Below are 19372 nucleotides of genomic sequence, written 5' to 3' on the forward strand. Positions count from 1 at the left end.
AGAATCCCAAGGAGGCTCTGCACTGTCAACAGAGTGTGATGTGGGGCTTGATCTCAAGACTGTGAGATTGTGACCTGAGCTGAAATCAAGAGTCAGACACTTAACTAACTGAGCCACCTAGGTGCCCCTATAGTTAGTACTTTTTCATGTTTAATCAGAAGCATTGATTAAATAGAGTATTCCTAAACAAAATTTACTGTTTGTAATTTATTGACTATTCTTACTAAGAGGATTTACAGACAGTATATGGCCATTTTACCCCATATTCTCTGTTAGGTTATTCTTTCTAAGTTATGACAAGTATAGACATTATTAACCAGAAATCACTGCTGTAGACTTCTGTATTTTTATGTGTTACAGAAATGCAACATCATGGGCGGTTGTGACTCATAAACTAGAAAATACAAAAATGTGTTAAAATAGTCTTTATTATAAAGCAAGTTCCTGGTGAAAGTTTATGACTTTTGAATGTACTTTATAATTAGGATACTTAACATTTTTTTTCTTTTTTATTTGATAATTAGGAAATAAAACTAACAGCTTCATTTTTACAGTTGGCCAAGTCTGCAGTTTTCTTGTGAGGCCTTCAGACAATACTCCTGGTGATTATTCACTTTACTTTCGGACCAATGAAAATATTCAGCGATTTAAAATATGTCCAACACCAAACAATCAGTTTATGATGGGAGGCCGATATTATAATAGGTAAGTTGTGAGAGATTTTAGTTACCTTTTACTTTTGGCAAAAATAGTTGAAATTTCAATAATGTAGTATATCAGATTCAAAACTGCATAAAACTTTCTTCTTAAAATTTAAAATTATAAGGCCTTCATTATAATTTAGTAGTAGTCATGTCCAAGAATTCTTTAGACAGGGTCAAACATGAATATAAGTTAATAATTGATAATTTGTTTTCTTCTAAGATAATTTATGTTGTTGATTATGCATAAACTGTTTACAGAAAATTTGCTAAGTCCTTATATTATCTGTAGGATACCAAAACATCTGTTCTAAGAAAAAGAAAATATTTTACATTTTCTTATCAGTGAGACATTTTAATAGGAAAAAAGGTTCTTAAAGAGTAAACAGAGACTTGTTACAAATGTTAGTCATGTAATTGGTTTGTTCTCAAGTTGGTATTTCTTTGTTGTAATTATTGGATCCTACTTGTCATTTTTAAAATTTTGGGGCGCCTGGGTGGCGCAGTCAGTTAAGTGTCCGACTTCAGCCAGGTCACGATCTCGCGGTCCGGGAGTTCGAGCCCCGCGTCAGGCTCTGGGCTGATGGCTCAGAGCCTGGAGCCTGTTTCCGATTCTGTGTCTCCCTCTCTCCCTGCCCCTCCCCCGTTCATGCTTCGTCTCTCTCTGTCCCAAAAATAAATAAACGTTGAAAAAAAAAAATTTAAAATTCTAAGTAAACTTGTTGCTTATCCCAAAACTCAGAATGAACTTTAGCCACTTGATCAGAAAAAGAAGTTAATAGAGAAACTGTATGATAGAATGTTAGCTTTTTAAATTTTTTTCTGTATATTAGAAAGTAATCTTTCATTCCCCCCCCCCCCCCCGAATGTAAAGAATTTCCTATACTGATAACTCTAGAGTGGCATTATCTTCCTCTTGGAAGTTTTTGTAAACTAAAATGGTGCCATTTGCCTAGGTTACTCCCTTAATACCACAGCAGTGTTTTCCATTCTATTTAGAATTTCTCTTAATTCCAGCTTGACCTCTGAGCGTATAGAGATTCAGCAGGTGGTTCATCTTAGAAAACAATACAAACAAAAAACAAGTAGAACTTGCTTGCCTAGGAGGCCAGTGGACAGTGATAAGATATCAAATGGAAGATGTGAGTCTAGTAATTGGGATCCTTTTTCACACTTCTTATAGAAAAGTTGCTTGAGTGGCTTCTGTATTATAGTTCGATCTAGATACCCTCACTGAAAATCCACCTAGCTGCACCTTGAGCTCTATATAAAGGTCAGTTAATTTTTCCCATTGTCCAGTTTTCTAGGGATTTGGAATATATATAACTCTAAGTTGAAAACATATTCTTAACTAAATTGATAAATGTCTGTCTGGAGACCAATTTTAAAGATAAAATAATTTACATAGATTTATTTTCAGGGAAGTTTGTTTACTGACTCAAACTTTGTTATAATGCACATTCTGCAAAGATGAAAATTCTTCCTGCATAATGGAGGATGTCTTTTTTATTGATAAAGAACTGAATGAAATAGGAAGAAAGAAGTATTTGAAGTATATTTCTTTCTAAATTATTACAGAATTATTAGTCTGCTTGCAAAATGATGAGTCAAGGGGCGCCTGGGTGGCTCAGTCAGTTAAGCCTCCGACTTTGGCTCAGGTCATGATCTCGCAGTTTGTGAGTTCGAGCCCTGTGTTGGGCTCTGTGCTGACAGCTCAGAGCCTAGAGTCTGTTTCAGATCCTGTGTGTCCCTCTCTCTGCCCCTCCCCCACTTGTAACTTGTCTCTCTCTCAAAAATAAACATTAAAAAAAAATACTTCAATAAAAAAAAAAAAGCAAAATGATGACTCAAAATTTTTTAAGTAGATACTAATTTAGTGGTTGTGATCATTCCCCCAAATTTTCTTTTTAGTTTTATTTATTTGATAAAGTTCAGGAGTATTGTTGTTTCTAGTATTAATGTTAAAAAGTTTTTTTTAACGAAAGCTAGAATTATGTAAATCTGATGCCTGAAAAAATGCAGTTTTACAGTTATTTTGGGAATAGATATTTCAGCATGGAAATATATTCCATTTCAACATTAGTGTCAATAATAAAGTGACTCTTGGAAGATACACGTTTGTGGGACACCTGGCTTGAGACTCAGTTGGAAGAATATGCGATTCTTTAAATTTTTTTTTTTTAATGTTTATTTATTTTTGACAGAGACAGAGCATGAGCAGGGGAGTGGCAGAGAGGGAGGGAGACACAGAATCTGAAGCAGGCTCCAGGCTCTGAGCTGTCAGCACAGAGCCTGACACGGGGCTTGAACTCACAGACTGTGAGATCATGACCTTAGCCGAAGTCGGATGCTCAACTGACTGAGCCACCCAGGTGCCCCACAGAGTATGTGATTCTTGATCTCAGGGTTGTTGAGTTCAAGCGCCACATTGGGTATAGATTACTAATATATATATATATATATATATATATATATACACACACACACACACACACACACACACACACACAACAAAAAAAGATACAACTTGGTGATTAGCAATGATTATTTAGATATGTAAATATAAAACGGGAATATCCATTAAATTTGTGTAACAGAGACATACTCTACTGTCTTCTCCCCATTAATTCTACATTAGCTTTTTGATAAAGAGATAACACTTAAGTCTGTTTCATTTAGAAACTGCTTTGTTGAAACATAACCTTAACAATCCTATATTAAAACTTTTAGAAAAGCAGGAGAGTCATTTAACAGCAAATAAAATTCAGTGAACATTTATTAACTAATTTTCTTTGTGAAATGTACAGCTCCTGTGCATATTCATTAAAGAGAAAAATCTATGAAGTACAGGTCTATGAGAAAAGATGGTAGGCTGACTGATGAGTTCTGGGATGTAAACATGGACATAGGAGAGTCAGTGGAAAGAGGGTAGTTGCGATGGTGATGAGAATGAAGAGGGAGGTAGGATTTTGGTCAGACCTTAAAGATTACTAACATTTATCTAGGGGTTCAAGAAGAGAGAGACACCCATTTATTAATTTATTTATTAAGTAAATTACTAAAATGCAAGTATAAGACACAGTAGTATCTCTAGAAACTCACATTTATTTTACAAATCAACTTATAGTGAACATGTTTTAGTTTTCTGAGATGTAAATCTTTCTGATTTCATGTCTAAAACCTTTATGGAATGTCTAGGAAATTGTGGTTTGTTGTGTCTCCCTCAATTATTGTTTTAGGTATATCTGGGAAGAATATGAACTAAAGTAATTTAAAGAAATCTTGAAAATCCAACTCATTGGTAAAAACATATCTGGTTGTCACACACTTTTAAATTTGTTCTTGGGCAGTCTAAAGTGTACTCCATAGCAGTGTCCTGTTGTTTGAGCTCATGGACAAGAATTATATAGTGACACTGACATGATCCACAGGATCAACTGCATTTTACACTTAGAAACCTTTTAATATTTGCTATTTCTCATAAATTTGATGCTTTTTGCTTTGAACCACATCGTCATCTCTTTGATGGTATCTGTCTTCACATGTATTCTTTTCTGATTTTCTTTTTCTTTTAACATTTTTGGATTTGTATGTGTTATTACGTATTTTCTTTAAAAGCTTGTAACCATCCTTGTCTTTTTAATGTTAATACATTTTTATGTGTCTCATTTTGCACCTCTCTCTTCGTTGTATAAAATGCTGCGTCTGGTATTTAGTTCATATCCACTTATAATTGTTTTTTTTATTAATCTTTTCAAGTCTTCTGTTTTGCTGTTTTTAACATTATATGTGGTTTAAATTAATTTTGTAGTATAGCAAAGTTATTTTATCTTTGGAGATCTATATATGTATATATACATGTGTATCTGTGTGTGTGTGTGTGTGTATACACATATGTCTCTAAAGATAAAATGTATCTTCCAATTCTGTTAGTAGGGAAAACTGTGGAAAAAATCAAGTGGAAGGTTAAATAAGATCTGTTTTGAGAAATGTTTGCTAGCTGTCTCCAAAGTACCCATTCCTCCAGTATATTAAAGAATAGTTTCAAAGTGTAGGATTTAAGTATTCAGGGCAATAAAAGGGCCTACTGATTATACAGAACACTTTTATATTGAAAAAACTCATTATACCATGCTAAAATCTGTGTTAAAATACATTATATAATGTTATTTTATTTTCAGCTTTACTGGTAAAATTTCCCAAGTAGTAGGAATATTTTGTAGCATTGTTTATAAAAATTATGAATAAGCTTTCCTGTTGTAGCAATAATCCCACATGTAAAATCAGCTCCTAGTCTTTTGTTTGTTTCTGCTTTTACCTGCTGTGAATAACGTTTTTTGATCTAACTTCATCTGATTGTTATAAAAGCAGAATGTAAGTGTTTTGAGGATAAAAATTCTTAAAATTTACTTGAAGTCAGTACTTTATCAGTTTTCTCAATTGCTCTTTTAAAAGTAATGCTCTTTTAAAAAAAATGGTAGACTTTTATTCTTTCCTTACTTGTAGTGACTTCTTGGGTATATGTATGCAACATTGGAATCTCTGATTCAGGTTTTTCTGACCTGTAAACCAATTCTTGATTTTCTAAAATAATGTGACTATTATAATCGTATTTACTATTAATGTATTTGGGTTATATGCTTGGGAAAAACGCAAATGGATAATCCTTGCTAATAGGGTTTTTGTGTATTTTCAAGATTTGTATTTTTTATAAGACAGATTATGTCAATATTAGTTATTTTTATTTTTAACAGCATTGGGGACATCATAGATCACTATCGAAAAGAACAAATTGTTGAAGGGTATTATCTTAAGGAACCTGTACCAATGCAGGTCAGTGTTGTTTTTCTTTTTGCAATAATAAGCATTTTATTTTAAAATGCATTTTTGGTAGTATGTTTTATGCACACATTCATGCATTTAAAATTGGATAAAATTTAAAACTGCCATTATTCTGATTGTTTCAGAAAGTAAATTGTAAGAGAATCACTTAGTTTTTATTTATGTTGTTTCTAGCCTTGGTGCCTTTTTGAGAATAGAAGGAGTGCTGGGGCAGAAGCCAAGTTTCAGTGGGTCAAGGAGTGAGTTTGTTGGAGGCAAAAGTGGAGACAGCAAAGATAAATCACAGCCGGGCTTACCTAGGTGAGCTTGGTAAATAAAACAAAAATGATGTCTAGAAGAAGATACAGGGCTAAGAGAGGTTTAAACTTTTTATTTCATTGTTTATTTGCCTATAGGCTCACGGGGAGAGAGTTTCGAGCACATGTGTATGCTCTGGGTAAAGCCACTAGTAAAGAGGAGAGTGGGTGAGATGTATTGGCAGTACCTGATGTACAAGGTCTTAGGGAAGGCAAGAGTGGTTCACATCTTCCACATAAGAAGAAAGATTGGCCTTGAACAAGAGGGCCTGTTGAATATTAGCTGCTTAGTGCATAGGGTGATTGCTTAGTCTGTTTATTTCTTACACTTCCTGGAGAGTGTTGGGGAAAGCTTGTGGCAGAGGTTAGGAACAGGTATTTCGAAAGAGTGATTAAGAATTTTCCTGTGTGGAAAATGGAGGCACTGATACTTTAAGGATATAAAGAAGGATTGTAAGGATTTTCAGTTACCCAAATAAACTTCCACAGTGTTTGGTTGTGTCTCTAGCTTCTCAATTTTCCCTCCTCCTAACACGTTAGTTTCAGATGGCTATACCTGCTAGTCATTACAGTTGCTGAGATGCGGTCATTATCTCATGCTTAATATTAATTCAAGAATCATCATCATCTTGTCACACTTAATATAGCTTCATTCCTCATAGAATGCATGGTCCACGAGAGCAGGGATGTCGGGTTGTAGTTCCAGTGCCTAGAATAGTACCTGGCATGAGGTATTCAATCATTGTTACTGAATGACTATGTGCTCCCCAGTTGGAAGACCACTCGCTTCACCCCCTCTGTATTATCACTGATGTCTCTTAATCTCATTGTGCTTGCTGCTGTCTTCATGTCAGCCCCTTCCTATAGGCCTGTGTAAACACTTCTAGTTGAAGATCCATCTCAAGTTTCACTTCCTTCTTGACACCTGCCTAATTACTGCAGTCAGCACTGATGTCCTGCTTTCTCTGGCAGTTCTGGCAGACATGGGCTGTTCACTGTACTTAATGAACATTAACACTAACTTTTTTTGTTTGTTTATTTTAAATAACATAGTATGGTACATGTTTTCTAGAAGCACTGCTCAAGGTCTTTTTTATTAGGGGTCAGAGGTGCCTTTACCTGCAGATGACAGATTCTGCCACTGCATCCCATTGCTATGTCCTGAATTCTGATTCACATTGGACGTTAGATTAATGATGGCTTTAATTTGTTTTAGAGGTCTACAGATTTTATTGTGTTGGCCTACAGATTAAGTCAGACTTTTCCCATCTTGAAATTGTGCTTAGGATTTATTGAATTTTTTTAGAAAAAATTACTTTTTAGAATAAAAAAGCAATAAATTTGGCATCTAGTCAAACATCTAGACATGTAGACATCTAAATAAATTTAGAATAAATTTGACATGTAGTAAATGTTTGTACCTAAGTTATAAGGTTGTTTTAAGAAATTACTTCATGTATACAGTCTGCCTCACGCTTGAGTTGCTGTTTAATTACTGAACAAACCGCAAATTGTTGTCCTTTGCAAAAGTGCCAATCAATGCATCGGATACTTCAGAAATAACCAGTGCTAATTACAAGGCAGTTTGATTACTACATAACAATGATTAAATGCTATTTGAAGTCTATTTTGGGGGGCCTGGAATAAAAGTAAGTTACTGTAGAAGTTTGGGAATCTTGATACTTAACTATCCTTCCCAGCAGGATTCTATAAGAGAACAGAAAGGGGAGTAATCTTTTATTATTGAAAAACTGATTAGCTCCCTCTCCCTAAGGGGACTCTGCATACCCTCACCCAGAGTAAGATGCTGGAACAGAAAGAGTAGAATCCTAGCTAAGTCTGCTTACTGTGGAGCTAACACTTCTCAAGACAGACACTAGAAGAGAAGGAGCCTTTTGAGACAATGCAGCCCACAAGAAAATAGCCAACGTTTTTTAAGCACTATGTTTTAGACACCGTTCTTAAATGTATTAATTTAATTTTTTCAACAACTTGATGATGTTGCTACTGTAAGACAGGGAAATTCAGACTGGAGAAGATAAGTAAATTATTTAGGGCGTCAAGTTTTTCTTGACTCTTCTTTCTCTCCTATGCTTTGTATCCATACTGTCAGGAACACCATGCTGCCTCTGCCTTCCAAATAAATCTAGAACATGACCACCATCAGAATCTGACTTTCATCTCCCTGTTTCCACTTTCACCCCTTAACACTGAATAATTGTCAGAGGGATCCACTTAAATTGTGAGTCAAATCATTTCACTCCTCTCTTTAATATTTGCATATGTTCTACATTTCATTCAGAGTGAAAGCTAAAGTCCTTACAGTGGCCTGTCAGACTCTTAGATGGTCTCTCTTTGGTTCTCTGAACCTGTCTCTTTCTGCGATCCTTCTCTCTCACTTGTGTTTGTTTACTCATGCTGGCTTCTCTGCTATTTTTTTAGAATATGCCACGCTCTTTCCTGTATTAGGATCTTTACTTCAGCTGTTTACTCTGCCCACAATGTTTTTTTAATCAAATATCCACTTGCCTCATTCTCTTATTTCTTTCAGGTTTTGCTCAGAAGTTAGCTTCACAGTGAGACTTGCCTACACACCTTATTTAATACTGCTACTTGCCCTTACCATGTAAAGCACTTAACAAAAGCACTTAACATTTATTAACTTATGATTTATTTGTTATGTTTATTATCTTTCCTCATTAGAATATAAGTTCTCTGAGGATAAGGATCTTTGGTTTGTTCACTGATGTATCTCAAAAACTAGAGCAGTACCTGGCACTCCACACACATTTATTGAATTAAATGTGACGGAGCATTTAAGACTTCTCCAGAAGTGTGTAGAGAGTAGGCCCTGAAGCTTTCCCTCTTGTCATCTAGTGTTTTATTGGAACTTGGAAAGTGAATTTGTGTTCTTGGTCATAGTGTCATCTAATTTATTAGAATCCTTTGGGAATTGTAAATTAGTATATCAGTCCCTGCCATAATACAATTTAGAAAAAACCTGTAGAGATTGTCTGGAAGTCATATGTTTAAATCTTAATATTAGTTATACATCGTAAATAACTGACTACAACAGTGCCCCGTTCCATAGCCAATACTAAATATTATCATTATTGAAATAAAAGACTGATAAGTACAAATCTATATAACCAGGAACGTAGTCATTACTCTTTATCATCTGGGTCCAGTGTATCCTTTTAAATTTTTAATTCTGAAGTCATTTTATGAATAATTCTTAGAAGTAGGAATAAAGGTATAGTCCAAAAAAAGTTACTAGAAAATTCATTAAGAATTTAAACATAGCAAACTCGAATATTTTTCTGAATTTCCTTGGTTATAAAGGCTTACATACTTGAAATAGGCAGCTAACTTAACCTACTGTCATGCGTGGACCTGGATATTTCCATCTTGTAAATCCTAATTCCAGATTTCATCTCTAATCAATTAGAGATGCAGTACATCTCTAATCAACTCTTGCCTATAATTACTCTGATTCTTCTTCCCACACTTTCACGGTCAGAATCTGATACTGATTCCAGATGTAAATATCTCTCTATGGGTTTTAGTTTGTGATTCTTGCTGGTTTGTCATGTACTTGAATGATCAAATGGAATATACTTTAAAATCTTTCGGATGGCTTATAGTTTTGTTGGTAGACTACAGTGTTCTCGACTCCATAAAGGTAAAATATTTTCCTGTTTAGATTTATAAACATCAATTACAATGATAAATATGGTGAGTTTAAAAAATTCTACAGTTACCTTTGGTTACAAAGTACCTTTTGTGTGCTTAAAATTACCTTAAGTAAATCTTGGTGCACAAACATAAACATTTAAAAAGCCCTTATTTCTTAAGATCAAAACAGAGCAATCTAGATTCTTGTCACAAAATATTGCATGATGACATCCTTCCTACTAAATGATTGACTAGATAAAAACACCGTATTTCCTTTTTTTCTCTCTTAGAAATGTATGATTTACTCAGTGTTTCTTGAGTTTGATAAAGTTCACCGAGGATACTATCATCTTCTCAAAAATCAATTTTATCATCACAGTAGATCCCAAAGTGCTGCTGCCTCTTGGCATTCATCTTAATCTTTCAATAATTGTCAGACATCTTCTCATGTCAGGTTTTCCTCTTTGCTAATATGAGCAGAATATTAGGAGTTCTGGGCCATGTTCAGTGAAAGCTAATATAAAGATAACCTAGATGGTCTTACATACTTTTTTGAAAGATGCTGCAACACTTGGCAGCACAGTCAAAAGACAACAACAAAGGGTGAGGCAACAGAGATGATTGATTTCACTCTTGCATCATCCTCTAAGCCAAACGGTTGGCAAACTGTTTTGTAAAGGGCCAGATTATAAATATTTTAGGTTTTGCAGGCCATTGAGTCTCCATCTCAACTGCTGAACTATGCCTTTGTAGTGTGAAAGCAGCTACAGACAAAATATAAAGGAATGAGCGTGGCTATGTTTTGATAAAACTTCATGTCCAGAAACAGGCAGTGGGTTGGATTTGGCACAGGGGCCGTGGTTTGCCAACCCCTACTCTTTAGCATACTTGGGAGTTAATTGCTGAATAATGATGAAATGGCTTATAAGATGATGAGATAGCAGAATGTTTCAAGATATGGGAAGAATAAGATTTGTGAAAATCTCATATCTTAGATTTCTAAAAAGATCATATGGACCCATAAGGTCTCTTAGAAAAAAAGTCATAAAATCTTAAGCCTAGCAAATATTAAGAAGTGCTCAACAGGGGCGCCTGGGTGGCGCAGTCGGTTAAGCGTCCGACTTCAGCCAGGTCACGATCTCGCGGTCCGTGAGTTCGAGCCCCGCGTCAGGCTCTGGGCTGATGGCTCGGAGCCTGGAACCTGTTTCCGATTCTGTGTCTCCCTCTCTCTCTGCCCCTCCCCCGTTCATGCTCTGTCTCTCTCTGTCCCAAAAATAAAATAAAAACGTTGAAAAAAAAATTAAAAAAAGAAGTGCTCAACAAAGAAACTAAAAACTGAAATTGAGTCCAGTGGGTCCCAGTAGTAATATTGATGATTGATTTATTTTGGAAAGATCATTATAAAGACACTATATTCTTCCTGACATCAGAATTAATTTTGTTATTTGGGAGGATTTAGCAGTTAAGACACATGCATGCATTCCTGTAAGTCAAAGAGTTATGTAAAACCATGAAATAAAAGTTACAAGGGTATGGGAAAGTGACGTTAGGGGTATAACACTCAAAAACCTCGTCAGTAACACAGATGAGAACGTAATAAAATGTAACACAGTTTTTATATGTGCTAAATGGTTCCAAGATATTTACTACAATAAATATGGCATTTACCTTGAAAAAGACATGAGGTTTACTTGCGTAAGAGGCCATCAGAAGGGTTGTGAATATTGTAAAGTGGTAGGAGGACTATTTGAAATCAGATGGCGTAATATCAGGTGTGGATAGATGGGTAAGGCATATAGCGCTTGGCGAACTGAGAGGGCTGTTAGTACTTAAAGTGTGTTTTGTGTACTCCCGTGCATCTCATTTCAGCTGTGTGCAGTTTTCTGCATTCGCCTAGTGATTCTTGCAGATGTAACTGCATCAGCAACCGTGAATTTGGTTCTGCTTAAATTGGTTCCTAACTTAGCAGTTCTGTTGGGACAAAGTCATGTTTTCAAAACAGTGTTATTTGCTGTAACACAACAAAACTGTATTTTTGAAAATTTCTTTGAAAAGCAAAGGATCTCTGAATATAGGTGTTAGTGTTATTTTAAATTTTAGCATTAAAACCTTTTTTAAATGTCTAGATAGACAAGCAGCCTGGCTTTTAATTAGTAATCAAGTAGGTTTTGCTTAATTTCCATCAAGAATTCATGAAATAATTTTTAATATTTTTAAAAATTCAGGATCAAGAACAAGTACTCAGTGATACAGTGGATGGCAAGGAAATCTATAATACGATTCGTCGAAAAACAAAGGATGCCTTTTATAAAAATATTGTTAAAAAAGGTTATCTTCTGAAAAAGGGTAAGTGTTAACTTTAAGACTAAAGATTAAATTTCAGTATTTTACCATTAATATTTAGTAGAAACATTGCAAATATTGGGCATAAAAATTCCCATAGAGATTTGTATTTAATAAGTTGTTTTGACACGAATTATTATTTAGTAATTGACCATTGTTTAAAGCTTTTATGTAAGGATCCTTCAAAATGTAGAGTTTAGGTGTATTACGTCAACATGCCCCAGCAGAGTTTCAGAAACAGGCTTCCATATTTCCAAGTGTATCTTTTAAATCTTAAAGTCAGTTCCAGTGCAAGGTGTTAGATTCTTTGCCCCCTCTCCACCCCATACTTCATTATTATTTTTCTTTTTTAACAGAAACTTTTTTGATACTTGTCACACTCATTGTTTCCCTTTTTTTTTTAATTTTAAGTTTAGTTATTTTGAGAGAGAGACAGAGCATAGGCACATGAGCTGGGAAGGGCAGAGAGAATCCCAAGCAGAGCCTGACATGGGGCTCAAACTCATGACCCATGAGATTGTGATATGAGCAGAAATCAAGAGTCAGATGCTTAACTGACTGAGCCACCTGAGTGCCCCAAACACATTCACTGTTTTGATGTTTCTGTTTTATAGATTTGCCTCAATTTGACATAAAGAAATGTCACAGGGTTGGTTGTTAGGGGTGTGGTCGAAGAGTTTTTTTCTTACAACTAGAAAAAAATTACACCTAAGCAAGAGTTTTAAAGATTTTATCTTAATGAAATCTCCAGAGATGTAGTTCAGGTAATTTTGTCATTTACAAGGCATTTTTCTACAGATAAATTGAGACATTTTTTCATTTTATAAGGATTGGTGTGTTATTGAAGCTTTGGAATAAAAATGGAAACATGATTTTTATATTTAGCAATAATGATTTTTATGACAATATATATATCACTTAATAGTTTATTATTTGGCTAATGGGAAGCATTTTTTTTTTTAACAGGCAAAGGAAAACGGTGGAAGAATTTATATTTTATCTTAGAGGGCAGTGATGCCCAACTTATTTATTTTGAAAGTGAAAAACGAGCTACAAAACCAAAAGGATTAATAGATCTCAGTGTGTGTTCTGTCTATGTTGTTCATGATAGTCTCTTTGGCAGGTAAGAAATTGGTTTCCTATTTCTTTTTAGAATTGTTTTAATAATAAAACAGGTGGATGTGTTCAGATCATTTTTCAAAACCTAGCCAACTGATTCTGTGAGTCCTAAAATCATCTTAAAATGTCAGATTTACTTTGTAGGGTAATTTCTATCTTCCTTATTTATTTTAGACTAACCTGTGCATGAAATTCTACTCTTGTATTACATAGAAATCTTTGGAATGACACTTCCTTTAGTAAAACATAACCTGCATAAGGCATGTTTCCTCCCTGCCCCCCCACCAGTCTTTTGAGTGACTGACTTTGAGTCTTGTCCTCTTTCCATTGTATCACATTCCCTCTGAACTCACTGCATCTGATAGTCCTAAATACACTCAGTTGTACTATTAGCTTGATAGGCCTGTTCCTAAAAAATGTAATATTAAGGAACAATTTTAATATAAAAATAATTGCTTCCTAGGAAACAGGAGAGTACTTCAGATTTGGAGTTGAAACATTTTTTTTTTACATTAATTTCAGAGCTTTTCAAAAAATAAATATAAATGTATAAGCTAAAGGTGTATCCTGGACATCAAGGCAAATCCAGCTCTTGATTACGTCTAGTTTTTTGATTAGGAACCCTGGCCTTTCTTTACCTTTCCCCATCAGTATTACTAATAATCCATTCTGGAGCCTTTTTAGATGTATGTATCATTTTCATTACTTACTGTTACTAATAAAACACAAAGTCGTTAAAACAAATGGTTTTTACAACTTTTTTTCTGCTGGAGGATGGCATTTCTAGTAAGCAAGTCTAGCTTTATCTTATTTAAGTTGAGAAAAGTTCATGTAGAGCATATGGCTTTGTCATTTCTTCTTTCCAAACTGGGTTTAGGAATAGTGTTATTGTGTAATTTTAATTATAGACAAATTAATAATTAAAAATTTAGTCATTTTTTTTAAATGGTCAAGGTTTGAGAAATGCTGACTCGAACAGATAGTTCATCTTTATAACAGGGCTTTTTGGAGCCTTAGCCCAGTGTTTCTGTTGTGAATCAGTCACTAACAGGGAAGTATAATATGAAGTATTTTCATGAATCCTTTGGAATTTGATAACTCCTCCCACTGTTTTAAAATTCCTAATATTTCATAAAAACAGCTATTGCAAAAAAACAAACAATAATCTTTTGGGTAAGATAGGATTTCCTAAGATCCCCCCCCCCCCCCCCCCCCCCCCCCCCTTAACAGTATGGAATCTTGGCCTTCAGGTGTGGTTAGATCAGACTCCTGGCTCTTTTTCTGGTCAGCTTTCCCCTCTGCTTGCCTTTGTGTGTGCTGAATTCTTTGTCACAAAACATGGTAGCATAGTGGCATATGGTACCCAGACAGGAAAAGTAAGCATTCCCTCCAGTAATGATTGAAAATCCTGAGAATGCTCTATTGAGCCACCTCTCAATCAGTCTGGAGTGGGATTACCTTCATAAACAGGGGCCATCGGGTGCCAAAGTCCTGTTGCTGAAGATGATCACATCCAAATAGTGAGGCTGCTATGTATTCTCTGTGGGAGAGGGAAACGCATGTTGGGGAGACAGTCACACTATTCATTACCAGTCACTGTTCCCTATTAGTGCTGTGAATAGTTCCCAGAGGGAAGAGATTTTGAGGACAAGCTTATTGAAATAAGTAGTATGAAATAGGTGGCTCTTAAGCGGAATCTTAGAAGATGGGTATAAATTCATTTAGACAGTTAGATCAGAGCTTCCCAACTAGCGTGCTGCAAATTGGTTGAGATACTGGTGGTTGTAAAATGTTACCGTAATAAAAATATTAAATGTTTTGTATCTCAAAATCTATACAACTTGAAATTATGACTTCTTTTATAAACTGTTTTAACTCATTATTTTATTTTGGCAAAAGAACTGGCACATAACACTTGTGGACCGAAAAGCTCTCTGCAGTGGCACACACTTGGATACTTTCCTCTGAGTTTTTTCTTAAATCACCCATTTACTCTGAATGTTATTTTATTCGTTTTTTTCTTAAATTTTTTTTAACATTTATTCATTTTTGAGACAGACAGAGCATGAGGTGGGGAGGGGCAGAGAGAGAGGGGGGAGGAGACAGAATCTGAAGCAGGCTCCAGGATCTGAATTGTTAGCACAGAGCCCGACGCGGGGCTCAAACTCACGGACCATGAGATCGTGACCTGAGCCGAAGTCAGATGCTTAACCACCTGAGCCACCCAGGCGCCCCTTATTTTATTCGTTTTTTTTGTTGTTGTTGATCATCATTGCCGTTACTTTTTGTGTCAGTGTAAAACTTAGTTTCATTTTGTATTTTACATTTACACTTTTTTCCTGTTAACACAGAAGTTAACCTTGCATTTACTGTAAAATATATAAGGGAGTTTTAAAAAAAATAACGAGATTTTTTTTCATTGTTCTTTATGGTTGGCTTTAATATATAGACAGTTTATTTTCCCACCATAAAGGGCATTTTGGTGATTACAGCTGGAAAGTCATTAAATTCACAAGATAAAAACAGTAGCCTTAATTTTAAAAAATGCAGCCTATTAATTAGGCCTCTTAAGAAATGTATTGGGGTCAGAGGCGCCTGGGTGACTCATTTGGTTAAGTGTCCAACTCATTTTCAGCTCAGGTCATGATCTCACAGTTCATGAGTTCCAGCCCCACATCAGGCTTTGTGCTGACAGCATGGAGCCTACTTGGGATTCTCTCTCTCTCTCTCTCTCTCTCTCTCTCTCTCTCTCTCTTTCTCTCTCTCTCTGCCCCTCCTCCACTTGTGTGCATGCTCTCTCTCTCTCTCTCTCTCTCTCTCTCTCAAAATAAATAAACTTTAAAAAATGTATTGGGAAACTAAAGCCAATACAGCTTCTCATCCTCAGCCTAAATATTTTGCATTTACTACTAAATAAAAGCTTTCCCCCCTCTATTTCCCCTCCCAATCCCCTCCCCTCCATAGATCTGTTCCTATGGTAATATTTTATTTGGGAAGTTTTCTGGAAACTCTTGCAATTAATAGCTAAAGCTAAAGCCAGAATGCTTCACACAGAGTTGGAGTATTTGCTTGTTGAATCAGTGTGCATGGAAATTGGCAATTTTATGTTTGAAGCCAAAAAGCAAAAGAACTAGAAGAGATACCATTTTCAAATAGTATTTGATTGTGTTCAGATAGTATTATCAGTAAATGCATTGGTGGGTGTATCAAATAATAGAGGCTGTATACAGATCCAGAGGTGACATTTTCACTACACACTGATGAATCTGCAAACATTAGAGAAATACTTGGAAGTACATTGTTGGCTACTCAAAGGATTACCAAAGAAGTTGCTGAGGATAAAGTATTTAAAACAGTAAATTAATTTATATCTTCTGCAAGAAGATCTTGCAGAAATAGTATTTAAGTTTATGATCAGTGATGAAGCTTCATGATAGGAACATTTAAAGATTTTTACATCAAAAACTCATTCTGGAAAATAAGCAATACAGAGAGTCTCTTATAGTAAAAGTCTGTCTTTGGACCTGAATTCCACGCTAAATATTATAAAATGGAGTTGTATAAAATCCAAGCTGCTTCAGCTGCACATGTTTTCAGCTTTATGGGAGGAAAGAGGATCAGAATACCACTCTGCTGTTTGAGACCAGAGTCTGTAAGTCATCCAGAAGAAGAGTTTTGCTGAAGTGTTATGATCTATGAGAAAAATCTTCTTGGTGAATGATTCCCACTTTACAGATTAGTTGAAGAATGGATAAACTTCCTCAAAATTAGAAGTAGAACAAAAAAGTATATTAATATGTTCTGATAGCTTATGGATTCAAAGCAGAAATTCAACTTTGGAAAAATGAGGTTAAAAATGACTCCCTATTGTCCCAAAAATAAATAAACGTTGAAAAAAAAAATTAAAAAAAAAAAAAAAGACTCCCTATTGATATGTATAATTTCAGTAATAACCTTAAAGAATTATTAAGACAAAGAAAGCTACATCTGTGTAAATTTGGGGAAAAGCTGTACCATTATTTTGACGTACTTTCTATGAACAGGCGCAAGTGGACTGAAAACCAGTTTGCAGTATCAAAAAGAAAGGTTAACATTACACTTGCCAATTAAAGGAATGACTGCTAGAGTTAAGGAAAGACTATCTTTTAATGCAATTTAAAGAGACTGAATTATTCCTGTTACGGTTAATATTAAGAAAGGAGTTTCAGGTAGTAGAAGAGCAGTAAATACACATTTTCCATTTGCTGCAAGATCACAGCTTGCTTCTTGTACAAAGTTTCTTGGCGAAGGTGGCTTTTAAGAATTTGAAGATGTTGTATTTAATGAGACCAAGTCTAAACGTGGTATGAAAAAGTTATGTTCATGGGAACTTAGGTACGTCTTTTATTTTAAAGAACTGAGTTTTTTTTTTAATTTTTTTTTAATGTTTATTTTTGAGAGACAGAGATAGAGCATGAGCAGGGGAGGGGCAGAGAGAGAGAGAGGGAGACACAGAATCTGAAGCAGGCTCCAGGCTCCGAGCCGTCAGCACAGAACCCTACACGGGGCTTGAATTCACGAACCGTGAGATCATGACCTGAGCCAATGTCGGACACTTAACCGACTGAGCCACCCAGGTGCCCCTGAGTTTTTTTCAAAGTATGCCAGCTTACCATCATCAACTTTATTTTGGGGGGCCTTACTGTGAAATAGTTGGGTAGCACCAAGAAAGAATGGATGCCAAGAAAAACATCAGCAATATCAAGGAAATGAACAGACACTTCTACCAGATAGTAGGACTAGTGAAAAAGAGGTTGATACCAGATTTTGTATCCTGGAATGCAAATCTGATAGTACAAAAGGGGAAATTGTGGATGAATGCAGCAATTTTTTTCTTTAAAATACATGGCTAACACTGAACGTTTCTTGCTTTGGGTATGGCTAGAAGCCTGTACACTGACCTGTGGCTTGTGCGTGGAATGGAATGTGAAAGTTAACGACAGCCCCTGTAGTAGAGGTGAACTGTGCATGTTTTCCTAAACTGCTTTAGCTGCACAGCTATGTGGTTTTTCCAGATCGTTTTCAATATTAAGAGGTCTCTAAGCTTTCTATTTCTTTATATTAAACTTCTCACTTTTAAATGGTTTTGCTTTAAATATAATCATTCCAGCAGGACAAGTTGAAAAACATTTCAGTGACTGAGTTATTGTAGTGAATATTTATGTGGGAATGTTTTATACTTTTTATCTTTTCATAGGCTTAATCTTTCTTTGTGGCAGTATTTACTGTTTATCTTCATTTAGGAGCAATGCTTTTACTGGATATTAAATTTTAAGTTGACATTTTTTTTCAGTATTTTAAAGATATTTTTCTGCCTTCCAGCATTTTCTTCTGTTTCTGATTCCGATTGTCTCTTAGAAATAATCGATCTTTTTTTTTTTCTCTCTTTGAGGTGTACTATATTTTATCTTTTTCTGGTTGCTTTGAGCTTTTTCTTTAGATTTTTAGTAGCTAAACGATGTAATGTGCCTCCGGTAATTAAAAAACAAACAAACACTTTACCATAATGTTAGCAGAGCTTCTTCAGTTTGACACTGATGTCTTTTGCCAGTTTCAGAAAATTCTTGGTTATAATCTCTTTAAACAGTTCTTCCGCCACATTCTTGTGCATCTGCTCTGTGTGATTCATGTTACATGTTACATCTTTATGTCCCATGTGTCTATGACATAGTTTTCCACGTTTTTCATATCATTTTCCTTTATGTGCCTCAGGCTGGGTATTCTTACTTGACTTTCAATTCACTAATCTGTTCTTCTGTAATTGAATGCATTTCTTGAGGTCTTAATTTTATTAATTACATTTTTCAATTTAAAATTTCCATTTGATTCTTTTATGGATGTAGTTATCTGGCAAAATTGTCTATTTTGTTACCTCTTTTCTTATACCTTTTTATTACAGCTATTTGAAAGTTGTATCAAACAGCATCTGGATTATATGTAGGTCTTTCCACTTTTTTTTTTGTTTTGTTTTTTGGTTTTTGTTTTTGTTTTTGTTTTTTGGCTTTTCAGTCATTTGATCATGATTCCTGGGATGTCTACTTATGTTTGACTAAATGGTGGACAATTCTGTATGAAAAACTGTAGAAGCTATGGATAATGTTATTGCCTCCAGAAAGGATTGTTCTTCTGCCAGATGAGTCCCCTCAGGGATCAATTGGAGGTATAATGGATGTATTAGTGAAGGCCGTTCTATTTCTGTTTTACCCTTATTCTCAAGGCATGGCCCTGTAGGCGTCTTATCTCAAAGCCTTTTCTTTTAAAGGCCCCAAAGTCATTTGTCTCCTAGCAATATGAAACTGTTCAATGTGCTGGTTTGGCTTTTGAGCCTCTCAGATGCGGCTTTCTGCTTAGCGTTTC

The 19372-nt window shown here is 35.2% G+C and overlaps 1 protein-coding gene across 1 annotated transcript in view; it reads left to right on the forward strand.

Annotated features, from left to right (window-relative positions):
• RASA1 (RAS p21 protein activator 1) overlaps positions 1 to 19372 on the forward strand; it is a 117692-nt gene that overhangs the window by 76289 nt on the left and 22031 nt on the right. Inside the window, 4 exon segments of the mRNA XM_043593261.1 lie at positions 555 to 705; positions 5456 to 5534; positions 11740 to 11860; positions 12824 to 12980. Coding sequence (XP_043449196.1) covers positions 555 to 705; positions 5456 to 5534; positions 11740 to 11860; positions 12824 to 12980 — 508 coding nt within the window.

This window comes from Prionailurus bengalensis, chromosome A1 (genome assembly GCF_016509475.1).
Source record: "Prionailurus bengalensis isolate Pbe53 chromosome A1, Fcat_Pben_1.1_paternal_pri, whole genome shotgun sequence".
NCBI classification, from domain to species: domain Eukaryota; kingdom Metazoa; phylum Chordata; class Mammalia; order Carnivora; family Felidae; genus Prionailurus; species Prionailurus bengalensis.